The sequence below is a fragment of the Eumetopias jubatus genome, unplaced genomic scaffold (genome assembly GCF_037043125.1).
Source record: "Eumetopias jubatus isolate StellerSeaLion01/CBP00866 unplaced genomic scaffold, mEumJub1_p1.0 scaffold_9, whole genome shotgun sequence".
In the NCBI taxonomy this organism is placed as follows: domain Eukaryota; kingdom Metazoa; phylum Chordata; class Mammalia; order Carnivora; family Otariidae; genus Eumetopias; species Eumetopias jubatus.
The window spans coordinates 127,053,231-127,068,224 of NW_028274815.1; the positions used below are offsets into that span (position 1 = coordinate 127,053,231).

Sequence of the window (14,994 nt, forward strand, 5' to 3'; positions counted from 1 at the left end):
AAGCTGTTCTCCTATTTCAGGTAATTGTGAGCAGGGGAGAAGGGGCAGAGTGTGAGTGAGGGAAGCCTCCCCACAAACTGCAAGAGAATTCAACTCTGCCCATCAAACTACAATAGGAACCAGTGGTTTCTAGGTGATCCTCATGACAGTTCCTAGTATCTCCCCGGAATGAAACTAATCGTGTCTTTTGTCTGTGTGAATGCATTCTCTAACTTAATCTGCACATAACCTGCTGGGAAGGTACTATTATTTTCTCCATCCTTATGGATAAGGCTCAGAGAAGTTACATAACTCGCCCAAGGTCATATAACTGATAAGGTGCGTAGCTGGAATTTGAACCTACGTAGCACATGACAAAGCCAGAGCTCTGACCAGGTGGCTTAGTGGATATTGGCGCTGGATGGGCCCTGGGTTCAATTTTTGACCCAGTTTTACTTGCAAGCTGTGGTTTAGGAGCACAGACCTATCCCTGATGAACATAGATGCAGAAATCCTCAACAAAATATTAGCAAATCAAATTCAGGAATACATTAAAAGTATCATTCATCACAATCAATTAGGATTTAATCTAGGAATACAGGGGTGATTCAGTTTTCACTAATCAATCAATGTGATACATTGAGGAAGGATAAAAACCAGATAATCATCTTGATAGATGCAGAGAAAGCATTTGGCAAAATTCAACATCCACTCATGATAAAAACTCAAAAAAGCACGTTTAGAGGGAACATACCTCAAAATAATAAAGACTATATATGAAAAACCCACAGCTAACATCATATTCAGTGGTAAAATACTGAAAGCTTTTCCTCCAAGATCAGGAACAAGACAGGGATGTCCACTATCACCACTTTTATTCAACATTGTACTGGCAGTCCTAGCCATAGCAATCAGACAAGAAAAAAAAATGAAGATAAGGAAGAAGTAAAACTGTCACTTTTGCAGATGACATGAGACTGTGCATAGAAAACCCTGAAGACTCCACAAAAACACTATTAGAACTCAAGTGAGTTCGGTAAAGTTGCAGGATACAAAATTAATATGCAGAAATCTGCTGTGTCTCAATACACTAATAACAAAGTAGTAGAAAGGAAATTTTTAAAACAGTCCCATTTATAATTGCACCAAAGGGATTCAGATACCTAGGAATAAACTTAACCAAGGAAGTAAAAGACCTGTACTCTACAAACGATAAAACATTGAAAGAAACTGAAGATGATACAAATGGAAAGATATACCATACTCATGGACTGGAAGAATTAATATTGTTAAAATGTTCATACTACCCAAAACAATCTATAGATTCAATGAGATATCACCTCACACCAGTCTGAATGACTAGTATCAAAAAGACAAGAAATAACAAGTGTTGGCAAGGACACAGAGAAAAGGAAACCTTCATGCCCTGTTGGTGGGAATGTAAGTTGGTGCAACCACTGTGGAAAACAGTATGGCGGTTCCTCAAAAAATTAAATAGTAATACCATATGATCTAGAAATTCCTCTAGTGGATATTTACCCAAAGAAAGTGAAAACACTAATTTGAAAAGATATATGCGCTATTGTGTTTATTGCAGCATTATTAACAATAGCCAATATATGGAAGCAATCCAAGTGCCCATCAATAGATGTATGGATAATGATGTGAGATATATATATAGATACACACACACACACACACACACACACACACACACACACACTCAATGGAATATTACTTGGCCATAAAAAGGAATGAAATCTTGCCATTCTTGCCATGGGTGGACCTAGAAGGTATTATACTATGTAAAATAAGACACAGAAAGAAAACATATGATTTCATTTATACATAAAATCTAAAAGACAAAACAAAAAACAAAACAGACTCTTAAATACAGAGTGATTAAATACAATGTGATTGCCGGGGGGGAGGTGGGTGGGGGGTGTGGGCAGATTAGGTAAATGGAATTAAGAGGTATAAACTTGCAATTATAAAATAAATAAGTCACAGAAATGAAAAGCACAGCATAGAGAATATAGCCAATAATATTGTAATAACATTGTATGGTGACAAATGGTGACTACACTTATCCAAGTGAGCAGTGAGTAATGTAAAGAATTGTTGAATCACCATGTTGTATACCTGAAACTAATAGGACATTGTATGTCAACTGTACTTCAATAATTAATTAATTAATTAATTAAAAAAATACAGCACTGACCTTAGAGCCAGACCACCTGGTTGTGAATCCTGGTTCTACCACTAACTAGAAGGTCACTTTCTGAACCTCAGTCTCTTCATCTCTACCCACCTCATAGGATTAAACAAGCCAATATATGCAAAGAGCTCTTGGCCCCAGACTAAATGCTCTTCAAGTGTTCATTATTTTTATTTCTATTATCTGTAAAATGAGCACTATAATCAGGACCAGGTTAAGACCTTCAGAGGCCTCAAAACACCAGAGGGATCAGCCTCCCTCCTCTGCTGCCCCATGTAATTCAATAATAAAACAATATGACCCATAAAACCCAAATCCGAAACTCACTGTGTGCTGAAATTTTAATTCTTTTCAGATCCTCATGGCAGAACAGGGTGAGTTCACCAAACAGGAATGAGTCATGTTTCCTTGGTGCTTAAGCTGTGCCCAGACCTAAACCTGTGTTTAGTTGACCTGTTGGGAAATAGAGGGCGGACCATTATATCTCCCAGGGTAGTTGAGAGAATTTGAAGGAGGTGATGTCAAAGTGATGGGGGAAATTGCCTGGTGTGGAATGGGTGCTTGGGAAGTGGGAGCTATGATTAGAATTTTTGGAAGGGTTTTTCTCACTGAACTGCTCATACTGCTATACTTTATGGTTAATAGTTTGCTTCTGCAAGATAGCAGTACCCGTAAGCTCTAGCTGGCAACAGGAAAAGAACGATTGTCAGGGTCCTGTTTACTTTGCAAGAACTAACATTGCTATTGCTTTAGCTTTGTTAGTGATACTTACTTCTTTTCCTCCAAAGGAGGATGTGTTTGAATTGCTGTTGGTATGTTTGAAGTTGAGATCTTGAATTCCTAACAAAGCTCTAGACTCTTTATTCCTTTTTAGAGTCAATACCATGCAAATTAGTTTTGGGAAGGGCAAACTTCCTAATCGTTATATCTTCATTCTTTCATCATTTCGGTATGTTCCTCTAAATCTGTAGTAGTGGTTTTTATTTTCATGTCTATTTGAAATTATGTCAGCTTTCTTTTATTTGGTGTTTGCATCATGTGGATTTTTATAATTTTTTGCTGTGAGTCTGTCCTTATATTTAAAAGGGGTATCTTGTGATAAGCATGCAGTTAGTTTTTCAATCCAGTCTTGTAATATTTATCTTTTAGTGGGAGTATTTATTCTGTAAGGTAAATGGACATTAAATGTTTACACTTAATGTAATTATTGATAAATGTGAATTTAAATCTATCATTTTTTTTCCTATTTGTTCCATCTCTTCTTTGTTTCTTTTTCTCTAGTTTCTTGCTTTCTTTTGGATTAATGAAGTATTTTCATTGTTCCATTTTCTCCTCTATTACCTTGTTGGTATACATTTTTTATTATTCTCTAAGTAGTTACTCTAAAGGTTATAGCATGCATCCTTATAAATTTTAAAGTTTGCTATAAATTAGTACTTGTACCACTTCCAGGAAAATGCAGTGTCCTTAGAACATGTAAACTTCATTTATCCCCCTCTTATTTACATATTTATCCTTTTATGTTGTTCTCCATCCTTTGCCAAATTTTCATGTTTCCAAAGCATTCTTTCGTAGTGCAAATGTACTGGTGAAAAATAATCTTCATTTTGGTTGTTTCATTTTTGTCTTCATTTTTGAAGGGTTTTTCGCTGGCATAGAATTCTGTGTTAGCAGATGAAATTCCATTGTTTTTTGGTTTCCATCATACTTGCAGAGAAGTATTCCTTCTTTAAAGATAATTTGTATTTTCTTTATTTATTTTAGAGAGAGAGATAGCAAGTGAGAGAGAAAGCACATGAGCAGCGGGGGAGAGGGAGAAGCAGCCTCCCCACTGAGCAGGGAGCCCAACATGGGGCTCGATCCCAGGACCCTGAGATCATGACCTGAGCTGAAGGCAGATGCTTAACTGACTGAGCCACCCGGGCAGCCCAATAATTTGTCTTTTATTCACCCTGTGGCTGCTTTTAAGATAATATATTCTCACATGTGTATAGTTTGATTATGATATGCTCAGGAGTGTTTTTCTCTGTATTTATTTTTCTTCTGATTTGCAGAACTTTGCTGATTGCATTGGCTTGATGCCTTTATCAGTCTTGGAAGATTTTCTGTCAGTTTCTTGTTAAATATTGTTTCTGATTTGTTTTCTCTTTTCTTTCCTTCTGTGGCTCCTGTTACATGTATGCGGGACCTTTTCTCCATGTCCCATTATACTTTTATGCTTTTTTTGAACCTATTTTCCTTTCCAACCTTCTTAGATTTGTCTGCTGACTTATCGTCCAGTTCATTATGCCTTTCTTTTGCTACATCAAATCTGTAGTTCAACTGCTCTCTTGAGCTCTGAATTTCAATTATTATATTTTTCAGTTTTAGAATTTTCATTTTTTTAAAAATATTCTAGTTCTATAGTAGTATTCTCCAATTAAATCTATTTTCTTTTTTTTTAAAGATTTTATTTATTTATTTGACAGAGAGAGAGAGCACAAGCAGGGGGAGCGGCAGGCAGAGGGAGAGGGAGAAGCAGGCCCCCTACGGAGCAGGCAGCCTGATGGGGGGCTCGATCCCAGGACCCTGGGATCATGACCTGAGCCGAAGGCAGACACTTAACCGACTGAGCCACCCAGGTGCCCCTAAATCTATTTTCTTGATCATATTATCAGTGTAGTTGGGGAGTCCATGTTTGATGAATCTTATTATGGGTTTGGTTTTTTTGTCTCAGTTTTTGATCATTTGGTCTTGTCTCCTTGCATGCCTGGTAATTTTTATTAAGTGCTAAACATTGTATATGAAAAATTGTGGAAACTCTGGAAGGTAATACCTTCCCCAAAAGAAAAGTTACTTTTCTTCTGCCAGGTGGTGATACTAGAGATAAATCACTTTGAACCAATAAGGGATAATTGGATGACAAATCAGGATCTATTTGGTTTGCCCATACTCTAAGGGAGTAACCTTTCAAAGGTCTCAGTTAAAAGCCTGGTGTTTACCAAGGATTCTCATCCTTGACGGACCATGAACTCCAATTTTCACCTCCCTAGTACTGAGAGATTGCCAAAAGCTCTGCTTCATTTATTGTCTTCTTAGCTACCTCCCTGTGTTTGGCTTCTCTCACTCTCACCTCGCCCAGCTTAGGTATCACCAAACTCCTCAAAGGTTATAATTGTCAGCAATGTCAGGCTCACTCCTCTGTGGTTCTCATAGCTCTAGGATCTCTGCTCCTTGGGTTCTAGCTGCCTTAGTAACCCTGAACTCCAGTTTTTGTCTCCCCAGCCCAATGAGATTGGATAAACCCTAAGCTGTTCTTTTTCCTTCTGTGCTTAAAAATTGGCAGATGTTTTGAGGGGCAAAGTGGCAAAAGTCAGACTTAACTCAGTCCATGTCTCATCTCTCTGGGATCCTGGGCCCTCAAGCCCTCCCTTCGTTGCTGTCTGATACTTTAAAACAATGTTTTATAGCTTTCATTTTATATTGTGATAGTGAGATTAACCAAAATTACAAATTATCCCATCATAGCTGGAAGGTGAACTCATTTGAAGAGTTTACTACATACTAGGAAAAATGACTTATTTTTATTTTCTCCAGTATTGGAGAAAAATGCAACTCTAAACCATATTAAAAGGAAGACTCCAGATGAATTAAAGACTTAAGCATGAAAGTTAAAATTCTAAGTGAATATGGAAATATAAACAAATTAAAATATGGACACATTTTAATATCCTAGGGTTAGGGAAATAATTTTACACCTAGAAAAAAAATACTGGGCAAATATATTAGAAAATTTTTGATCTCCAAGACACCATAAATAAAGAAAATGAATGGAAACGTAAGGAAAGAAATTTACAGCATCTAAAACCAGCAATGAACACTCCAGCAAATCAGCAAGAAAAGACAAAAAGAAAACCCAATAGAAAAAAGGGCAAAGATAAAAGATATAAGTAGTTCCCAGAAACTCACATGTTGCACAGTTATGTGACTATGTGCTTAAACTCACTAGTAATCATGGAAATACAAAGTAAAACAAGTATGATATCACTTTCCGCCCATCCCCTGACAAAGATTAGAAAGCTGGAAATGCCAAATGTTAGCAAGAATTTATGAAACTAGAACACTTATGCACTTTTTTTTAAGTAGGCTCCATGCACAGTGTGGAGCCCCGTGCAGGGCTTGAGCTCATGACCCTGAGATCAAGACTTGAGCCAAGACCAAGAGTTGGACGTGTAACCAACTGAGCCGCTCAGGTGCCCCTGATTTATATACTCCTGACAGGAATCTAAATTAGCACAGGAATTAGTGAGGAACTGTCTACTAGTACTTGGTCAAGTTCAATTCACATATACCCAATGACAGAAATCATCCTTGTATATATATACATTTAAGAATGTGTGTGTGTGTAAACACACATATATAGGTACACATTATATATACATGTGTATATATATATATATTTTTTAATGAAGATGTTCGTTGCAGCATTGTTTATAGTAGCTGAGAGATGAAGGCTTCCTGGATGTTTATCACTAGGGCAATACATAAATACAATAGAGCGAATACACAGTATGGAATTCTAACTATAAGCTAGATGCCTATTCAGCAACATGTACACATTATAAAATCATAGTGCGGAGTGGAAAGAAAAAGCCTAAAAACAAGACAAGATCTCATGTACAGCACTATTCATGTAAATTAAAACACAGTCACACATAAAACAATACAGCATCATTTTATAAGGGGATATATTTACATATTTAATACATTAGAGTCATCATCTAAGATGGGGTGGAAAAATGAGAATAAATGGGAACTTTTAAAAATTTTGTTTGACGAAGCTAATCGCTCAATTATAGATTTCCTCCTTCCCTCCCTCCCTTCCATCTTTTTCTCCCTCCCACCCTTCTGCAGATGGTAACAGGATGACAGAATGAACAAGATTCCGTGTCAGGTGTTGTGGGGGAAATAAAGGTGATTTCCATGTTGGCTTGGCCTTCAAGGATGTTAGGCAAAAGTCTACAGTGAACACACCAAAAGCTTTAGTTAGCGCTACTCTGTCCCAGAGTTAGAACTCACAAGCCCCTTCCTTCTCTGAGCTCCTGAGGATGACAGCAACTCTTGGTAAAATAAATAAGCAATGCGACCGAGGCCAGAAGTCACAGTGCTCCTTCTTTCCCCGTTGGGTAAATGTTTCCCAGCTAACATAAAGATATAAACACTAGGAGCTTACTAGTGTGGAATTCTCTCATCAGATTAAAAAGTGTATATAAAGTACTTCCTATGTGCAAATCCTAGAATAAGAGATTTCTTTGTTGTTGTTTTTTTTTTAATTATTAAGTTTTTCGGGCCCACAAAGATGTGCAGTAGCCACATCACAGTGGTATGCCCACCATCCTGTTTCCAGCTAAAACAGGGGTTGGCAAACTTTTTCTGCTAATTACTAAATAGGTTCAGCTTTGCGGGTCTCTGTCACACCTACTGTACTCAGAAGGTGCAGTGTGAACATAGCCCCAGATGATCCAGTCAACCAACGAGCAGGACTGTGTTCAGAGAACACTTTGCTTATGGACACTGCAGTTTTCACATGTCATCAGAAGTTATCCTCCTTTTGGTTTGTTTCCAACCATTTAAAAATGTGAAAGCCAGGGCACCTGGGTGGCTCAGTCAGTGAGGTGTCCGGCTCTTGATTTCAGATCAGGTCACGATCTCAGGGTGGTGGGATTGAGCTTCGTGTTGGGTTCAGCACTGGGTGTGGAGCCTGCCTGAGATTCTCTCTCTTCCTCTCCCTCTGCCTCCCTTCTCTAAAATAAAATAATAAACAATAAAAATGTGAAAGCCATTCTTAGCTCACGGGTAACACAAAAAGGTGGGCTGGATTTGGATGGGCCACAGTGGGTGTCAACCCCTGAACCAAACGTTACAAACTCAGTTGAAGCCCCCAGGGTACCACTTTCCAAAGTGCCTTCCCCCCACCATCCCCAGAGTCAGCCATTCTCTGAAATTTGTTTTTCATCCTATACATACTATCATCTGTGTATTGCATGTGTGTGTATCCTTAAACAGTATATAGTATTGATTTGTATGTTTTGCACTTCATAGAAACGGTATCATACTTTGGGTACCCTTCTGCCTCTTTGCTCAGGACTTTGTCCGTTCTGCTGTGTGTGGAGCCCCAGCTTAGTCTTTTTCACTCCTGTATGATATTCCACCATGTGTACACACCACCGTGGTACACACCACCTGTAATTATTCTTTCTCTGGGAATGCACGGGCATTTAGGTTGCTGCCCCCAAAGACCTTTCCTTATAGCCACCTGTTTTCATCCTCACCATGATCTTTCCAGGGAGGTACTTTGATAACGCCATTGTCCAGATGAGCAAGCTTTTCACTTAGAGCGGTTTGGTAGCTTTCTCAAGGTAGCGAGGAGCGAAACTGAAATTTGAATCCATGACCTTTGCACGATGGAATCTGAGCTTATAACCACTTTGCCTTCGGTCGGTATGTTGTGTTTTATTAAAGTAATGATAACAGATCCTCCCAACGATGACCTTGCAATACTAATGTGCTTAGCCTTTCTCTGAGGACACCTTGAATCAGTGCCAAACGTTATTGGTTGTAGCTTAGCCCTTGGGAAACCACCAGGTACGGTATTATACACATGAACCAGAAACCTCACTTCCTAACCATGGTGGGGAGGAATTTAGGAGGAATAAGTACTGGTGTGGTGCAAGGACTGAACGGGTTTCAATAAAAAATGAGAAAGACCCAGGAGACTTGTCCCACACTTTCCCTGCCCCCATAACATTTTACCAACATCATGAGTAATTCAGGAGCTAGCGTTTCCTTCCTTGGCGGGGACCAAGGTGATGGGCTGTGGAGTCTGGCCGCCAAGAGGGACTTGTTAAGTATTACAGATGCCTTCCGAGCCTCTGTCTGTCCCTCCACCTAACACCATGTCCATTTTTCCCTCGAAACTGCAGTCAACCGCCTCTGCTCCCTAAGCCTCTGCTTTTGGGGACCCAAACCCAAACTCTCCTTCCCCACCTGTCTCTCCCTTCCTCCGCTGGGAAGGCTCCCTAGCTCCCTCCAGCTCATTCAGATGACATTTAAAAGAGACCAGAATATAATTTTTCTAATGGCAAAATACCGTAAGAAGGAGGGGAAAGTTTTAATCAAGTGGGTATATTCTCCGGAGGGGAGCAAGTACTTCATTTTAATTCCTCATTTCCCTTTGATGAAAAGTTTAGTGAATTTTTATTATGTAGAATTTATAAGACGGCTGGGTTTAGGTAATCAGCTTTAATATTTATACTCTTAGGGAAAGAAATAGGAATCATTAGTAAGCCTGCATAATTAATGAATAAATTATATTTCCCTTTGTTTTCTTTCAGGTACAAGGAAATGCTAGAACTGGTGATCTCACCCAGCCTCACTGGAAACAGAGATTGTCCGGGTAAACCGAAGCTTAACCGTGCCGATGCCGATGTCTGGACTCTGAGTGACATAGAAGGTAGGCCTCCCGGCGTGAGTTTTGGTGGACCTGTGGTGGTCCCGCTTGCCCCGTGGAATTTAGTTAAGGGACTGACAGCCTTCGACACGTGTCCTTTTGCAAGTACCGTCATTATGACAGTTTCTCCTCTCGCCATTGGGATTGTTGCCTCTGGACCAGAACTTTGGCGTGCATTGCTAAGGATTCTGTCTAGTCGTTAGAGGGGCAAGTGTGCTCATTCGTGTTCTGAACTTCCTGTGCCGAGAAATGCTGACACCTCCGCAGACGATAGGCAGTGTCGGGTGTGTTCCAGGGCCCAGCCCTGGGTGTGTCCTGCAGGGTCGCGGCTCCAGCTCCAAGTCTGTCCCCCAGCGCTGTCCCGCCATCACGCATCCAGGCAGGCGTCTTGTTTACGAAGGTTTGACGTTGGGACAAGAACTCATCTGCCTTTTGCTTTCAGGTTGGGTTAGAGTCAAGGAAGCAGAGGAGAGTTAAGCTGTTTAAAAAATTATTGGCAAATGATGCCGCTGAACTAGTTTTCACTAGAACAATTCCAGCTATTGTTTGCTCTGTTTGGGATCTGTCAGCCTTCCTGGGAGAGCTGGGAGTTAGCAGAAGGCATTAAGCTATTATGTTTAACCATTGGGCTTAACCCTTTATGTGGCCAGCTTTGGGGATTTGCCGCTGGTGTCCTAGGACCTCGGGCTGTCTTTCCTTCACCGCCTGTGATTGATGCCAGCTCAAGGGACACAAATGCTGCCTAACTGTCGTGGAAAACCAGAGACTTGTGTCTAGTCAAATACAGCATCGCAAGGAATTTGCTTTTCAGCAACTCCAGGCTACTGGGAATAATTCTTGCTGTCACCAGGGCAATGACATTTCCCTTGCATGCTGGTAATGAAGCTGGGACAAGCCTACTCAAAGTACCACCAAGAGGGTCTGGGCTCCCCCACCAAACCACATGCTAGAGAACACACCCTCAATCTTGGCATTTTGGAGTGTCCGTGTAAACCACTCTGGGCTCTGTGAGAGTTGGAGACAATTTGTTAAGCCCTGTTCAAAAGCAGTCATTCTCTTATTTCTGAGTAGAGCTACTCTTCAACCTAGGGCTTCATTTCAGAGCCGGGAGAGCTAGGAGGAAGCTGCCAGGTGAGGAAGATCCAAGTCTGAATCCCAGCCCCACTGCTTCCCAGCCAAATGGCCCCTGGCCAATTGTTTCACCTTTCTGAGCCTCCATTTTCTCACCTGTCAAATGGGGGCATAGTCACGACCCGCTTCAGAGGATGCCTATTGCTGCCTGGCACACCTGAACGTGTGGTACCGTGGTTAAACATAGTATTGCACGCTCATTCTCCAATGAATCAAATCACCACGGGGAGGGTAGAACCAGGGTTGCCAACTGGCAGCTCACAGCCAAGTCTGGGCCTCATGAATGCCTTTGTTTGCTTTACACTGTAATAAAATAAAAATAAAAGTAAACTTGTAAAAATCAGGAGTGCTCACATAAAAATCTGGATTTCTAGTTGCTCTTAAAATGCTGACCGCCTTGTAGACGCGGGGCCCACATTCCCACCTGGCTGCCACTAGTGGGAGCTGAGGAGCAGCTGTCCCTGAGATGAGTCCTGGACACTTCCTTTGTCCTTAATTTTTGTGAGCACATACTTTGCGCCAGGCACCATGGAAAGCTGTGTGACTGCAGATTAACCCTCCTACTGTCTGTCACAACAGAGCAGACACGCAGCACTGGCTGTGTGCCAGGCATGGTTGTACAAACTCACTGAATCCCCACAACCCCTGGGAGTGGGGACTGTTGTTAACCTTTGTGTTACCAGTGAGGGAACTGAGGCACAGAGAGGTCAAGAGATCATGAGGTCACCTGATTGAGATAACACAGTTCAGTGACAGCCAGAATTTGAACCTAGGTAGTCTAACTCTGAAATCTCTTCTCCTAATCAGTACACTATAATGTTTCTCATTGAGTTATTACACCCTTATTAGGCTATGAGCCCATCTTACAGATGTGTAAGTTGAGGCACAGGGGGATTAAATATTAAGTAAGCAGCCTAAAGACACAACTAGTGGCAGGGCCAGGAGTCAAACCCAGGTGCTCAGGCTCGAGTCCCCACTTCTAAATTTTAGACTCATTTTCTGCCAAGCCCTTAAGAGTCCTCAGACCCCAGATATTTGTCCCCACAGTGGTGGACATCTCTCTCCTGTCCACATCCTTTCCGCTGCCCTGGCAGGCAGAGCCAATAGGGTCAGGTTACACACACGTACACACACACACGCACACATACACACACACACACACACACACACACACACACACACACTTCTTTCTCTTGAGATGGGTGGTGAGTTCCTGGGCTCTGCAGGGAACATTCCACCCTAGCTGCAGTCTCTAGTGCTGGATTCGTCAGCTGCCCTTCCAGCCTGGGCCCTTCTGTGACCCTTCTGTGACAGAGTCATTATTGACTGACTGCAGGGATCCAGATCCAGGGAGGACCCCAGGGGGGCAGGAGCAAGGGGGCCTCCATTCAGGGGCTTCTGGAGGGAATGTGAAATCCGGAAATACCACGGTGGTTCCCGCTGCATTCGTGCGGTCTCTTACCACCTCGGGGCCCCTGGTCTGGTCACCCAGACTCTTTGAAGTTTATTTGCCTCATCTGTTAAAGGGGAGTATTCTTCCACTGAGCTCCCTGAGTTGATTATAAGGATAAAATAGTTAAAACATGAAGAGGACTTAGCGTTTCTTAAAAAGTATAGAATAAGATCTAATTTCCTTACCCTTGGCCACCAGGCTCACCTGTCTACCCCCACCAGCCTCTCAAATGCAGCTCGTCCCCATCCCTTTGCTCAGTAGACCTAGCTTCAGCCTTGTTTCTTTCGTTGTAACTCAGGAACTTGATGCTGCCCTTGGGGCCTTGGCCCATGCTGTTCCCTGGGCCTGGACCAGTCTCCCCCGTCTGTGGGACCATCCCTCAGCCTTCGGTGCTCATCAGAAAGGTCTTTTCCTATCAGAAGTAACGGTTCATTCACTCATGCGACAGGTGTTTTTTCAGCCGCGTGCCCAGCATTGTTTTAAAAGGGCATACTAAAGCCCCTGCCTTCCTGGAGCCTATTCTAGGGGGCCGGCCGGCCAGAGGCTGATGATAACAGTAAATAAGCAAAACACAGAGCATGTCAGGCGGTGATACATGCTATGGGGAGGGGGCAGGGGAGAAAGCAGGGAAGGAGGATAGGGAATGCAGGGGTGTGGGGATGTCCCTGGGAACGTAACACTTGAGTAAAGACCTTAAGGAGATGAGGGAGGGCGTTCGTGTCGATGTGGAAGAAGAGCCTCATACACAGAGGAAACAAGTGTAAACGCTCTGGGACAGCAGCGGCGTCCCCAGAGCACCTGAGGAGCAATAAGGAGGCTAGCGTGGCTGGAGCCCAGGGAGCCAGGGGCCGTGGGGGGAGGAGGTCAGAACAGTGGCCAAGCTCAGACCTCGCCAGACCTTGAGAGCCACGGGAAGAACATTGGATCCTACCCTGAGTGAGATGGGAGGCATGGGAGGGTTTGGAGCAGAGGAGGAGACCTCTGATCTGTGTATTAACAGGACCCCTCGGGCCATTTGTGAGAAAGACGGGGGGGTGGGGACTGAATGGGGGCCCACGGACCAGCGAGGGAGGCGTTACAGTAACCCAGGAGAGAGGTGCTGGTGCCTTGGACTGGGGCAGGAAGAAGGGGCAGATTCTGGACCAGATTTGAGGGTGGAGCCGACAGACACCCACCCACACCGTTCTCTGTCCTGTTTTCTTTTCATCACCCTAGTCTCTATCAGAAGGCACATGTTTGTTCACCTGTTGCTTATTGGGCTCCCGGCCTGAATGTCAGTTCTCAGGAGGCAGACTTTGTCTCAGTCACCTGTGTATCCGCTCTGCTGAGAGCAGGGTGTGACACCTCGCAGGTGCTTCCGAAGTCCTCCGAATGAGTGAGGACAGAAGATGGAGCCCTCCCTGTGACTGTGAGCGCTCCCCTCTGTTGGCCTCCCAAGCTTTCACACCTCACAGCCCTTGCCACCCTGCACCCCTGCCCGAGCACCCTTCCTTTTCCTCTGTTTCTCCCTGACACATCGGTTTCTGCTCACCGGCTAACACATAAACACACAGTCCTTACAAAGACTGGAAACTCTGGGCCACATCCATCCAAGCTCAGTCTCTCTTCCCTTCCCCGGAAGTAACCACCATATCCTGTTTTGTGTGCATCTTAAGACCTTTTTGTAAGAATCACATTTGTGTCAACATTTACTTATGTGACTTACGGGTGTGTATTTTTATATATTTAAACATGTATGCTTACTATAAAAATTATAGTATCGCTGGAAAAAAATCTGAAACACAAAACAGTCGCATACTGTGTATTTGCTCTAACTTGTTCTGCTCACTCAGGACACACTGAGTAACGATATCATAATATACCAAAGAATGACGGTGCCCCAGTTCATGAAGCCATACCCCTGTGGAGGAACATGAGGTTGTCTGTACAGACAGTGCTACCAGGGGTGCGGTCATGCAAGCTACTGTTTGAATGCGTGCCCTGTTTCTCTAGGGAAGATGCTGAGAGGTGAAGGGCAGCGTCCCGGGGCTCCCTTCCCTGTCCTTGTTGCCTTACAAACTCCCCCTCATCAGTGCTGCCTCTGCCTCATCGCAGAACCTCCCGAGCCCCTCCAGAGGGTTGGTAGTTTCTCGTGTATTCCTTCATTTCTGCAGCCATGAGGTCAGCAGGTTGTTTGATGAGCCTACTGTGCACAAGGCGCTGGGGACCCCCCTGCTGCCTGCCTTCAGGGCCTCTGCAGGTCACTCTGCTCCCAGAGGCACTTTTTGCATCATCCCATGGTCGCCGCACCCTACATCCTACAGGGTTTGGGCTCAGCCAGGCTGCGTGTGTATCCCAGCTCTGCCATTTGCTCCCTGGGTGAACTTGACCAAATTCCTATTCTCTGCGAGCCTGTGTCCTCATCTGGATAATGAAGATATGTTTGCTGCATATGTGTTCAGTAAATTGTTCCAGAATGCCTGCTGTGAGCCAGTGCCTCGTGTGGATAGTGGGGCTATAATGGTGAATGAGACAGACGAGTCCCCCTCCCAGAACTTCTGTTCTAGGGGAAGAGACGGGTACTGAATTTTTAAACAAATATGGGATTTCAGGTGGTGGTGATTTTTATGAGGAAGTAAAGCAGGGATGAAATAGAGTGACCTGCAGGCGGGCCAGTGGTTAGAAGGGCTTTAGCGCGATTATGCTAAAGCCTGGCGGGGTGCTTAGAAAACACTCAGTAGAGGT

At 43.3% G+C, this 14,994-nt stretch overlaps 1 protein-coding gene across 2 annotated transcripts in view; it reads left to right on the forward strand.

Annotated features, from left to right (window-relative positions):
* Positions 1-9,577: 9,577 nt before the first annotated feature.
* EYA2 (EYA transcriptional coactivator and phosphatase 2) overlaps positions 9,578-14,994 on the forward strand; it is a 180,961-nt gene continuing 175,544 nt past the window's right edge. Inside the window, exon 1 of one of the 2 annotated variants that reach the window (XM_028122012.2) lies at positions 9,578-9,689. In XM_028122012.2, coding sequence (XP_027977813.1) covers positions 9,581-9,689 — 109 coding nt within the window. In that variant the 5' untranslated portion in view covers positions 9,578-9,580. The remainder of the gene's footprint in view (positions 9,690-14,994) is intronic. The other variant, XM_028122013.2, reaches the window with a different exon arrangement.